Source organism: Poeciliopsis prolifica, unplaced genomic scaffold (genome assembly GCF_027474105.1).
Source record: "Poeciliopsis prolifica strain line A6 unplaced genomic scaffold, Auburn_PproV2 SCAFFOLD004, whole genome shotgun sequence".
NCBI classification, from domain to species: Eukaryota; Metazoa; Chordata; class Actinopteri; order Cyprinodontiformes; family Poeciliidae; genus Poeciliopsis; species Poeciliopsis prolifica.
Window position 1 is genome coordinate 5,326,706 of NW_026562379.1, and position 13,805 is coordinate 5,340,510.

The 13,805-nt window shown below is 36.9% G+C and overlaps 2 protein-coding genes across 2 annotated transcripts; one reads left to right on the forward strand and one right to left on the reverse strand.

The window, feature by feature from the left end:
* Positions 1-229: 229 nt before the first annotated feature.
* daw1 (dynein assembly factor with WDR repeat domains 1) lies at positions 230-8,547 on the reverse strand. Its single transcript, XM_055028281.1, has 13 exons — positions 8,306-8,547; positions 8,002-8,074; positions 7,760-7,904; positions 7,035-7,093; positions 6,309-6,431; positions 6,109-6,208; positions 5,136-5,243; positions 4,584-4,690; positions 4,364-4,466; positions 3,794-3,908; positions 3,604-3,680; positions 1,759-1,921; positions 230-1,569 (listed from the first exon to the last, which is right to left on the reverse strand). The coding sequence occupies exons 1-13, from the start codon at positions 8,343-8,345 to the stop codon at positions 1,535-1,537; spliced, it is 1,248 nt and encodes a 415-aa protein (XP_054884256.1). The 5' UTR covers positions 8,346-8,547; the 3' UTR covers positions 230-1,534.
* Positions 8,548-9,191: 644 nt separating this feature from the next.
* slc19a3b (solute carrier family 19 member 3b) lies at positions 9,192-13,736 on the forward strand. Its single transcript, XM_055028280.1, has 8 exons — positions 9,192-9,449; positions 9,541-9,720; positions 10,134-10,299; positions 10,467-10,776; positions 11,493-11,644; positions 12,303-12,495; positions 13,194-13,335; positions 13,563-13,736. Exons 1-8 carry the CDS (start codon positions 9,300-9,302, stop codon positions 13,713-13,715), a joined length of 1,446 nt encoding a protein of 481 aa, XP_054884255.1. The 5' UTR covers positions 9,192-9,299; the 3' UTR covers positions 13,716-13,736.
* Positions 13,737-13,805: the final 69 nt, after the last annotated feature.

Sequence of the window (13,805 nt, forward strand, 5' to 3'; positions counted from 1 at the left end):
TGTCATCTTGTTTTTCTATAAGATCACATCATTGTAGGATGTATTTAAATTATGATTCTTTTAATTTAACTCCAAACCATTTCATACTTTATCTTGTTCAGAAGATTTAATTCAGTTTGTTAAAGAACAGCTATTTCAATATTTTCAATTTCTGTCATTTGAGCTACACAATATATTGCAAATTCAGCATTACGGCAGAGCGCAAAGAGCCATCTAAATGTTTGTCAATTATTAAAATACCATGCAATAAAAGGTTTTGAAGACACAGTAAGTAAATGAAATTGTTAAAAAGTATTTTTGTTTTAATGTCAGCAGATGTTGTCTACTAGCAACCCATTTGATAAAACATTTACCAGATAAGTTACTATTTTCCAGTAGCTTGGTAAACTACTAATTATCTGGGGTCTGTGCTTGTTATGAACTCAAAGTTATAAGGCATTCACATCTTTGAAATGCTTAATCATCACAAATGTTACTAATGTCACAATTCACCGATGTGATTAGCACGTTTTGTAATGCTGCTGTCTTTTTTGAAACTTAGGTTAGCTATCATTAGAAGTAAGTATAAGTTATAGTACATGTAGACAAGCATTCATGTTCTTGGAAAAGTACTAGGAACAATTTGACAGTTTTACGTCCATTTTCTGAGAGAATCACATCAAGAAGACTTATTTTTCAAGGTGTTGGAAGTAAGCTTATTTGCTTACACATTGCCCCAAGTCACTTACGTTAGACTATTGCAATCCTACAACTAACATGCAGATTGTTGTGAGCCATGCATAGTTTGACGGTCTGTGAATGTTCCTGGTTAATACATCAAATGCACCTTTCAACAGGACAATATGTACATCATTTGTAACAGTCGTGCTCTGTGGTTTACTGTAGCCTTTAATAATGAACACGGCTGCTGATAACTCCTTTTACCAGCAGGTACTGGCAAGAAACGTCACAGAGAACCAAAAGGTATACTGTGTATAAACACTACATTTCCACAGGTCAAACACCATTAATACTTTATTAAAACAATCTCTAGTCAAAAGCTTACTTTCAGCTCTACTGCATCAGGAAAAGATTGCCTCAAAAAGTCTGTTTTTGCCACTAAAATGAAGAGGCAAGTCTCCAACTTTTGGACTTAGAAAACTGCAATTGACTGTGTCTTAGTCTTTTTTTTAACAAGTCCCTTTTAGCTTTATCATTGTTTCATGCATGACATGATGGAAACTGTCAAGTATAATTCAGTGCAATTTGAACTTTATGAATACCTGTTGAAACTCAGTTTAACATTTACATGTTAAACTCTTAAAATTGAGGGTGTGCTTTCATTTCATTTTAGTTTTAATAGATGAATAACTCCTGAAAGCTTGTTTAATACTCTGAGACCAAATTTCAATAGTGACCTTTAAATACCATTTTGGAAACACCTAATTCAACTGATCTGAGTGTAAATGAAACAATCATTTAAGCCTTTGATTTATAAAAAAAAGAAAAGGATTTAAAAACATCTATTTCACTTTCTGTGGGGGTGAGGGAAGGGTCAGTACCAGATCCGACATGTGTTATCCTTGCTGCCTGCAGGGAAGCACAAACATAAACAGGTGGTCACGCAGAAGGACACAGCTGGATGCTTTTCATCTCACATTTGCAATTAAGCAAATATGACAGCTAGCATGGAGGATTTCATTCACTCCTCAAGGATATTTAAAGTGCAAGTTTGTCACACTAACATGTGACAGTGAGACGTTGTGTCTCTTCAGTTACCTGTAATGATGGTGTCCCCCTCATAGTTGAAGGCACAGGAGAAGATCTCATCCTTGTGGCCCTCCAGGATTTGAAGGCAGGCTCCAGACTGAACATCCCACAGACGGGCTGTCTTGTCCGAGCTGGCCGTCAGGACCCTGCTGCCCTGGGGGCTGAAACAAATCTGCAGGGAGAGTCTGGCGTCACTCAGAAGTTTGTGTTTTCAACGTGAGCATTGATGAAATCATCTATGGTAATACTTAGCAAAATAAATTCTCATAAAAATGAACTGTGAAATAGCCCAGGGTTCATCATTCCCTAAATTGTTTTATTTTCTAACAGAGAGGTAGAAGAAAAGAAAATTAAATTAATTGGGTGCTAGGAGGCTATTACCATAAAGTAGGCCTTTATTAAAAACCCTAAAACGATCCCAGGACAGAGACTGAATAATGAGAAGCTGGATGATCTGCTGATGTTCAGACCTTTGTTGCTTAAACGAAACTTCATAATTTGTGGTTGATGAGGTTGCTGCATGCCTTTTGCTACATGTATCAGAAAAAACAAAACATATGAAGGGATGAATCTTAAAAGGTTACAATTCACAGAGGATTTCTTTTGCTATTAGTTTTGCTCTATATACCTTTCGGATACTCTCCTTTAAACAAGTGTTGTAGTTAGTCTTGATGTGTGTCCAGGTTTAATACTGCAGATCTAAAACTCTTTCCATGATATATTTTTAGATGCTTCCATTAAAGGCAGACTAAAGTTAAATTTCCTTCCCTTTAGCTTTGGAGCAAGCCACTGAGACTGTGAAAGCCAAAATTCATAAAAGAGGACATTTTCCCATTAGGGGGTAATTTAGACTTTACTGAAAAGCAGGAATGAAGCTAATGGGGTGTCCAAGATAGGAAGGATTCCTGTGATAAGTAGCTTCATAATAAACACAGAAGATGTCACATTCACTGCAATTCAAACAGAAGCTCGCATTTCAGTGATTGGCATCAGTTTCATTTCATCACGAGGCTATCATTTCCTTTTTGAATAAAATATAGTGAAGGTTAGCAAGGTGAATTGGCACATTGAGACTGGAATATGTTGAAATGAGAAGAAAAAGCATGAAGGGTGAGGTGCTGAAACAGAGTGAAACATGTTTAACATGCATGTAGGGGAGGGGGAGAAGCCTCCTGTTAGAAACAGATTAGTGTCATAATCCTCTGGAATCATCCTCCGTGCTGCCTATTTTTTACTGCCTGTCTGTGTTGTAGTAAACACATCCAGAGGAGGACTCTGAGTAAGATCCAGAGGAAAATAAGCTCATGAATAACAAATGTCAAAAAATCACTTGCCTTTAAGAACAGGGTAAATGCAGGGCCAGACAAATCACAAATTATGCAAAAGCATGCATCCGCTTGACTTCACAAATCCGTGTAACACCAGGTTAACAGTCTCTTTTTTATGCCAGGATTTATGTGTCAAGGCACGCTGTAATGATTGTGCTTTAAGTGGAACGACTGACGGCACAAGGTCAGACTGACAATCAGACCTCCTGAAGCCTGTGCTACTGTCTCTCCATTTCAGCATCACACTTTGTCTTATTTTAGCAAGGTTACCATAGATCCTTCCTCTTCCAAATTACGCAACGCTGTGAGGAGGTTTACTTAACTTTTGATGGCTGACATATTTGTCATCTGATTGCTTGACCTGAATTTTAAAATCGGTACCCTACCCACACATTGCAGCATAAACATACATTTATGCTAATGTTTTAATATTTTGAAAATTATCTGCAGAACAAAATCAAGTAACCCAAAACCCAATATTGGCACAGACTGAAAACAGAAATTGGTCAACCAACCCCCAACCTACCTTGGAGATTTCCTTGCTGTGGCCCTTCAGTGTCACCAAACACTGATGTGTAGCTGCATTAAATATTTTAGCTGAACCTGAAAAAGAAAGAAAAGGCTTATGTTTGTTTGATGCAAAACCTCAAAAAGTTTATTTGGGAGGCATCAAATAAACTTATAAGATAGTTTTTAATGCAATGGTACGGTCTCACCATCAGCGGAAGCTGTTGCGATGAGCTGACCGCTTAAATCAAAACACACATCCAACACCTCTTCTGTATGTCCAACTAGGGTGGCCACACATTTCCCACTGGCCGCGTCCCACAGCTACAAAAAAAATACACATCACTTTGATTCACATCAAGACATTTCTCTTAAAAATAACACAAATAAAAGAGGCTAATTCAAAACAGAGAAAGGCCAGGCATACAAACAATAAAGAAAATAGTTATTGCAGACCGCTGTTGGCCGTTTGCTCCAGCTTTATTTTAGCATTCAAGTTAAATAACGAGAGGATTTGTAGGAGAGATTCAGTCGGGCATTAATACTAGATTGGATTTGAATAATTTTTCCATGAAATGGTTCAGAACTTAAAGACAGAAAGGACATTTGACAGGATTCGCTCTACAAGTAGGGACATTCCTCACTTAAATATCTACAGTCTCTAAAAACAGCTAAACAAGATTTTCAGTAAATGTCAACATGTACGGTTATTTTATTATTATTCCAGATTTAAAAAGTGCTAAAACAGTCAAAGAATCAAAAGTCACACCAATTCCTACCTTACAGGTTTTGTCAGTGGAACCAGAAGCTATGAGAGAACAATCCCAGTTGAACTGAACATTACTTATTTCTCCCATGTGACCTATCAAAGTGTGAACCCGTCTAAGACAAAAAAAAAAAGACAAGAAATTTTTTTATAAATATAGAATGTGCATGTACAAACTAAATGATGACTCATTACAACTGGACGCATTCACAGCAACAGTAATAACATCTGACCTTTTGGAAGCAACATCCCATATAGCAACTGTGTAATCAAAAGAGCCAGTGACGAGATGATTGCCAACTGTGTTAAAGCACAAAGAGAGGACCTCTACGGTGTGGCCCTGGAAGTACGAAGAGAAAGAACATCACTCCCCGCTGACTCATATCTGCTCTCTGTTATATTCTCGCTCTTTCTCTGCATCTCACAGAAAGAGTTTGGCTCAAGAATTGATTTTCCTCATCATTACAGATGGAGTTCACATCATTTAGCTCTACATGATTTGAGGAATTAAAACATCTGAAAGAATTCCTCCTAACTTTGAGCCTGCAAATCTCTGAATCAACAGCATTAATTGCCGAAAAGACTTGTTTTGGTGGTGGATTTTTTTGTTAAATTCACAGCTTTATATAATTCACAGCTATGCTGTGAAGTACACATGCTGCCACCAAACACAAAAGAACAACTGTCTTAGGAAGTTTTAGTAACAGTTACTTTTACAATATGTACATTACTCAAAATACATGAGAACTGCAGGATAAGCGAGCGGTACAGAACAGATAACTCACAGTCAGTGTGGCCACCTCCTCCCCACTTTCCACATCCCACAGCTTTGCGGTGGCATCCATGCTGCCTGTGGCCACCAGTGTGCTCTGAGGGTTGAATGCCAGACACACCTACACAACAGATTCTTCCTTTTACACTTTGATATTTTACTTTCTGCAACAAAACTAGAGACATGACCTGGATGTACTTAATACATTAAAGTTCAATGTGAAGCTATGATTATTTATAAATGATTATCATTTATTTTGTTGAATCCTCAGTTTACCTTAGTCCTACTCAAATGCCAGCCAATAAAATGCATGAATTCTTAACATGCAAAAGTGTTTATTACATGTGATGCAACAACTATGTATGAATGGTTGTATTTTGTCTTTCATTCCATATTTTTTCATTAGTGTTGCACAAATATATAGTGTGCTCACACCACATATAGAACAAACCACATTTTCACTCTTAATCATGTTATAACCATAAATTATGTGCATTTTCCTGGGATTTTATGTGAAAACATTTATTTTTAAAATCCATCATTCATTTTCTTCCCCTTCACAGATATGCACTATGTTGTGTCATTATATTACATAAAAAAACAAACAAAATATGTTGAAGGTTGTGGTTGAAACCCAACAAAATCTGAAAATAAAGTGTATAAATACTTTTATGAAGGCACTTATAAGGTACTTCTTAAATTAGTACTTCAAGATTTTGGGGGTTATAATAAGAGTTGAAATTACAGTGAGTTGGAAGAAAAAAACTCTAAGAAATTGGAGGTAAAACTTTATCTTATTTGATGGACTTAGACGATCTTCTTCCTAGCCAATGTCATGGACATAACTACGAAAATTTGATTTTCTCTCCATGTTTTCTGTCAGAGGACAGCATTAATTTAGCCAAAATCAAATCATATTATTGATCCTTAACACAAACTGTTTAAAAACATACAGTAATTGACAAATTCAAGCTTAAAATACCTACTATTTCAGCCCTGTGTCCACAAAAAGTATGGAAACATTTGCCTGTTTCTGCACACCACAGTTTGCAAGTCTTATCGAAAGAGCCTGTGGCAATCTTGTCTCTAGGTTTCATGAGGGGGAAAGACAGTAGGAAATGTAAATTTTGTTTTGAACGTTCAACGGAGCAGCAAAATTCTCATATGTGATAAAACAGCTCGTTACCCATAGGGATTGTTGAATGCGATTGCATATACAACGTTTCTGTGCCCCTCAAGTGTGTGCAGCTCTGTGCCAGAGGCGGTGTCCCAAACTCTACATGTTCTGTCATAACTTCCAGTTATGAACCTGCAGAATTTGAGAGAAAAGAGTAACAACAACACAGTAAGTAACAGCATGAGACTATGAGAGAGGGCAAAGGTTCGAGTTATTGGGACCACCGGATTATAAGATCATACCGCTGGCATAGCTAAAGCAAAGTCTGTTTTATTATAACAACAAAACACATATAAAACTGAGAATTTTAGATAAGTGAAATTAAAATATATATTAAAAAAATACAAGAAAAAATCTGAAAATAGTTATTTGGGACAATTTGCTTTGTTCTGAAATACATTATAAGGTTTTCCACCCAGATATTTTTCAACAATTCTAGTCTTTTTAGAAAACTAGCTACAGCCATTGCATCTGCCAGATACTTTTTTTTCTTCTTTTCATTCTTAGCTTGAGAGTTCAGCTCTTTCAAAAAGATTTTCACAGGGATTCAGTTCTCATATTGCTGATGGCCAACAATCAGTCTACATTTTCCCCTTCAAAGCTTTATTTTGCTCTTTGTGAAGTAATTGCGGATCAAACGAGCAATTCTGTTTTGTTAATGAGATTTGTAGGTTTGTCATCATCATTTATTTGCAAAACGGGGCAATGACAGCTAACTGCATTTACGCTTCTCACCTTGATCCAGACTTATTAAAGGCAATATTGGTCAGGGGCAGTATGTGTGCCTTCAGCACCTGCAAAATGAATAGAAATGATAGATAAAATATTAAAAGAAAACGTTCCAAGGCAATGTTGACTTAATTAATAATAAAAGTTACCAATTCAACTCCATGTGTAAAATGAATCCATCACTGAAATGAGCAAGCATCTCTCTCCTGACCTATGAGTGTTGGATTAATATGTTCTTTTCTCATTAAAAAGTTGGGGAAACTCACTCAAGCAACTGATAAAAAACCCCCACTATTAAGCAATCTTAATGAACTTACACATCAAGCACTGTTTACTGCCATGGCTTGAGAACCGAAACCACTAGTGCTCTCTAGTGACAATTTGGTGGTATGGCTACTACTATAACAGCTGGACTTCATGCATTTCCCACAAATTCAGGATGGCGACACCATAGTAAAAATATATATAGAGAGAATAGAAAGGTACCGAAGTAAGCAAAATTATTTAATTATTAGTCACATAAAAATAATACTTAGAATGACTTTGCGAAGTCAATAGATCACCTTCAGCACTTTTTCCCCCATTTGAAAATTAAAATATAGATTCAAACACTTCCTTGAAAGAAAACCCGAGCGATGATGCATTTGGGAAATGAAAAATTCCGATCTAATTTATTTCATTTTGATTGCACGTCAAAATAAATGAATAAATATATAAATAAATAAACTGACCTTGCAGAAACAGAACCTGTGGTGGTCCTGCTGACCCTGTTTCTGTTGGAGTCGGAGAACCAGCTCTTTGACCTGTTCGGCCCGGGACTCTGTGATCAGAGGCTCTGATTGTCTGATTTCTGTCACCAGCTCATCTGTATTTGTTCTGTGAAGAGCGAATGCAAAGCATGGGAAATCAGTAAGTTAGTATAAAAAATAAAATAAGTCCATCCATCCTAATTGAAGGACCAAAACTCACGCACTCAGGTGTTAAATCCAGCAGGTCGATGGATTTGGTCCTCAAACAGCCTCCTCGCTCATATTCCAGGATTATACCTGTCGAAAGAAGCAAATAAATAACCGGTGCATTAAACAGCCTGCGAGTTTTGAGTTTATGTAGAACAGAATTATCTTTTGTCAGCTTCATTTAACGGGGCAAATGGAGTTTAAAGCCATTACCGTGGAAGTTGGAAAGTTATTCACAGGACTGTCATGTTCTTTATAAGAATGTTAAAGCCACATTAAGTACAATAAATAAAAATACAAATTAAAAAAACGTAAAGTTACCGGGTGGATAATATCTGAGAAGAAACCTCTTGAGTCTCATCTTCTGCCGCAGACCACAACAAACAGTCGCTAGGCGACGACAGCGCGTGCCCCGCTTCACACATGCGCAGAACGGGTTAAATGGGTGGCTCGAGATGGGCGCAGATTAAAAACAAAGAAAAGAAACACGTTCAGAGAAAATGACTCTTATCATTGTCGATGCATATAAAAGCACAGAACGTTTCAACTTTTTTGTAGTTGCCTCTCCGAAATTATTTTCGACTTTCTTAATGATTATTAAACTGTACTGCACTACTTTAGAACTGTATGAATATATTCAGATTATTGAGATTTTGTGTGAAGAACTATTATTATTACATAAATGAACGTTTCGCTCAGTCTACTGTAATGCAACATAACATAATCTTGGTTCTCAATTGTTCCTGTATATATACTTCAAATCAAGCTCACATAGCCTCCCCCTCTGAACTGACTGAACTTGTGCTACTTTGCAAAGAACAATGGGACAAATATAATTCTCAGTGCATGCAAAGTTTCTTAGCCTTACCCTAAAATAGTTTCTAGCAGAATGTAAACAATATTTATTTCTAACAAATTTTGTACAACCACATATCATTTTCTATCTATGCACTACTGCATGATTTATCACATAAAATTCCATCTAAAATATTTTTGCCATTCGTCTGGTGATTTGCAACACACTTTAGATGTATTTAATAAGCATGAATACATTTAGAAGGCAGTTTACCCTTCAGTAAAGTTTTCTACTAATTACTTTCAACTTGCCAAGTCTTCTAATCGACAAACAGATCAAAGTCTGCTTACAACCCAGTATTGATTAGAGTGTGTGTTGCTCATAAAGATTGCAAGCTTCTTGTGTCTACTGATAGCTTTAACAGAAATCCACCTAAGAGATACCGAGAAGCCAGATACCTCTTCTAAGAAACTTATTATTTCAAAGAGAAGCAACACAAAATTCTGTAGAAGCCATACTATGGGGTACTGGGCAAAATTGAAGTCTTCTGGATGGGCTTACCCCACCATGGTGCTGTCAATCTATGGCTTTCTTGCTAATTGCCGAGTAGCAGAGCCCTTCCTTACACCTTACCTAATTGGACCAAACAAGAACATTTCTGAAGAGGTGGTACGTATTTCACACACATTTTATTATAGACATACATAATATAGACATTATATAACTCAGCATTTCTGATCTTGCTGCTTTTTGCTCGCAGGTGACCAACTATCTGTTTCCTGTTTGGACATACTCATACCTGACCTTTCTTTTACCAGTTTTCCTCCTGACTGACTTTCTGAAGTACAAACCTGTCATTATGGTACAGGGACTCTTTCTTGTCAGCAACTACCTCTTACTATCCTTTGCTCCTGGCCTGCCTGCAATGACCTTCCTTCAGGTCAGTAAGATACCAGTCCTGTAACATCTGTAACAAAGGTTTCTTCATTGCCTCCTTGTCACTGTCAAAGAAAAGCATTTCCATAGTAAAATGCTGTCACTGTTTCATGATGGGTAAATAGAAATGCATGGCCAAATCAAATATGGATGTCTTACTCATCTCATAAATTTAAATTCTCTAAAGTCATGTATCATTATCTTTCCACTAGTCTATCACATAAGAGTTTGCTGTTGTAATGTGAAAGTGCTAAAAAGTAAAAAGTTCAAGGGATGTAAATACTTTTGCAACGCTGTGTTTTGTCCTCTAACTACAGTAAATGTTAACAGGAATACAATCTTCAAGTTTACCAGATTTGCAACAATGCCTCATAATGAGAAACAGTTTTTGGAGAGACTGCTTTGTCTCATTTACAGGTCAACTTTGGAATAGTGACTTCCACAGAGGTCGCCTACTTCTCTTATATCTACAGCGTGATTCCACTAAAAAACTATCAAAAAGCTACAAGTTACCTGCGTAGCGCCATGCTGACGGGATATACATTTGGTGCCAGCCTTGGCCAAATGCTTGTTTCTCTTGGAGGTAATGATTTTAAAAGAATGATTTTTCATTAATACTCAAAAGCAACAAGCAGTATGACATTTTTTTCTATATACATAAGACAAACTGACAAAAAAAAGAAGAGTTGGTGTAAACGGTGAAACCAACATTGTACAAACTCTTATTATTATTATCTATTTCATTCACAGGAGTGGATTATTTCTACTTGAATGCTATAACTCTGGGGATTGTTTGCACAGCTTTTCTTGTCTCTTTCTGGTTGCCCATGCCCAAAAGGACCATGTTCTTCAAAGCGGAAGAGGCTTTGGGCTCCTTGTCGCAGAAGAAAGAGTCACTCAAAAACAATGGACCGAGAGATTCAGGGGAGGACAAGGATGGAGAATCCTTGGAGGATGAAAAAATGGAGCATGCTGGCAGCGCTGGCTGGTGCAGCAGGGAAAGTGTGATCACTGCAGGTCCCTTACTTTGGAAAAGCTTTAAGGAATCATACTCTTCTAGGTGTGTTTCTCATACAGAGCTTTGCAAAAGTGTTTGTACCCCTTGAAATTTTATATTGTCACAAACCTCAATATAAATCATTTGGCTTTATGTACTAGATTGACATGACGTAGTAGCATTAGGAAAATTAAAAATTGTTTCAATTATTTTTTATAATGGAGTTCATATGCCTCTATCAGTCAATTCTTTGTAGAATCATCTTTGCTTCAATAACAGCTTCAAGTCATACTGGGCAATATTTCTACCAGCTTTGAAAACCAGAAACATTCATTTCTGAGTCTTTTTAGCTCAAGTCACACAGATTGGATGAAAGGTGTCTGCAAAAATAAGTTTTCAAGTTTTGCCAAAAATTCCCCCAAATTTTCACTAACTAAGGAGGAATATGTTTTGATCCAAACCCCTTAAACTGTAACTATATCTGTAGGTTTATGCTCAAACTTCAGTTGAACAGCAAACTTCTTCCCTAGTTACTTATTTTATTTATTTTTTTGTCTGGAAAAATGTTGAAAATCAGGTATTAGTTTCCCATTCCTTCCAGTTCACAGTTATATGCACATTTGTGTTGGTCTGTCACATGAAATTTTAAATGAAATATGTTGATGTTTGAGGTAACTTTACACAACATTAAAAAGTTAAAAAGACATGAATGCTTTTGCAAAGCACTATTTTAGTAATTCCCCTGATCATAATATTTTGTCTCATTTTTCACAATGCAGGCATTTAGTGTACTGGTCCTTGTGGTGGGCGTTGGCCACGGCCGGCTATATGCAGATCTTTAACTACATCCAGCTTAAGTGGGACCATATAGAACCATCTGCCACATCATCTGTCTATAATGGAGCTGTAGAAGCTGTATCTTCTGTTGTTGGTGAGTCTGAAGTTATTTTCATGTTGAAACAATTTTCAACATCTTGAAAATTGTTTAAATGTCACTTCAACAAATCATTATAAGATAAATCAGAGAAATACCTTCTAGACTTTAGATTTCTAGAAAAACAAAATTCTTATACAACACAAGATTTTCTACTTTGCAAATTTATGGATGGAAGGGGAGAACAAAGCATCACATCCAACAAGTAACATTTAACAACATTGCTTAAAGCTGCCACAACTGATAACACCGAGACATGTGAAAATTGCAATCAACAAAATAGACAAGCGCACTGGGGCTGGTTATATGTGGTGACTGATTAAATGGAAAATGTGTATTGATTTTGAAAGAGAACAGCAGCACCGGGTTCCTTTTGGCTCACGCTCAGCCTGGCTCAGCGTGAGGGGAAGTAGAGTAATTGCTTCAATTAAAGAGAGAGACAAAAGTTAATGGATTCTCTGATTATTGCTGGTGGTAGATTCTAAGTGCATCTTGCAAGAGGTTTATCAAACCGGGCTAAGGAGACCAGCTTAAGGATGCACACGATTTGTTACTGTCACCGCTTGAGGAAAGAGATGATGGCCTCGGGGTAAATTAATGAATCAAAATGGGTAGGGTGTACATGGAAGAACCAGTTATCTGCTTCATATTTCAGGTGCTGCTGCAGCATTCTCTGTGAGCTTCATCAGGGTGACCTGGACCACGTGGGGAGAGCTGACCCTGGGGCTCTTCTCGGCTGTATGCTCAGGTGCTGTGTATCTGATGGCATTCACCAGCAGTATCTGGGCGTGCTATGCTGCATATGTCTTATTCAAATCCTGCTACATGTTTCTCATTACCATCACAATGTAAGCTCAACATATAGTTCCTCCTTTTTTCACTCAAAGTTCACTTATGGTGGCTTTTCATATATTTGATATATTTGTCCCAAATTTAAAAATCACAAGGTAAACCGTTTATTCAGACGTGAAAGCTTGGATTCTTATAAGGGAGATAAATTCTCTAGGAAATATGAGTCAGCTAAAGTTTAAACATAAAACTTTGGCTTGATACATAAATCTTACTTCTGTAGTGTTCTTTTGATATTTTCTTCAGATGTTTACAGTATTTGTTACGCTGAAGTTAGAGCCAAAATAATTTTCATAAAATTTGAAATAAAATACAGTGACGATACAGAAAATCCTATGGATAAATACAACAAGCTTATGGAAAATGTCAACAGGTCCTCAGTTGCGTAAACAAGTGTTTATCCCGTAAACTGATAAACACTTGTTTATCAGTTTACAACTGATAAACACTTGTTTATCAGTTTACGGGAGATAGAGTCACAGTGTAAATATGATCAATTATCTAGAGTTGTTTGTGGATTGTTTTTAAAGTTCAACATATTGGCACATAATAACCTTTGCTAATACTGAAATCGCTGAACTCAAGTCTACACCAGCAATATTTAATTTGTTCAAGTAATTTCAAGTAACTCTGATTATGGATATCTCCAATAGTCTAATATTAAAGAAGGGTTCCTCTCCTGGTTGTGTTTCTGTAGATTTCAGATAGCATCCAACCTCTCCATGGAGTGTTATGCTTTGACGTTTGGGATCAACACGTTCATAGCCCTCTTACTGCAGACTATTGTCACAGTCATTGTTGTGGATGAAGCCGCACTGGGACTGGACATTGTCACCCAGGTATACTGTTTTCACTCATTGTTTAATTGATTTCTTTTTCAAATGGCAGCAAGTTGGGACTTAACTCTAACTGAACACACTAGGATAAGTTTGTGACTAAGGAGGGACACCTTGTGGTAATGTTTGGCCATTACAAGAGGATTTGTTTAATACTGTTGAGTTAATGGTTAATTTGAAAAGTTTAATGTTTCTGCTGCTGGCAAATGTTTCTTTCTGTCGTTCTGCAGTTTATCATCTATGGCAGCTACTATGCTGCTATCTCAGTTCTCTTTCTCATCCGAGGGACCTACACCGCCTGCGTACGTCAGCGATCTGTGGATCAGACAGAAATGAGGGGAAAAGAATCAGGTGGAGAGGTGATCTCTACTGAACGTTTCTGATCATAATCAATAAAACTATTATGCCTGTAAAAAATGCTGACTGGCCTTGTGTTTTGTTTTTCCCCAACAAATCTCAAGCTGTAAAATCTT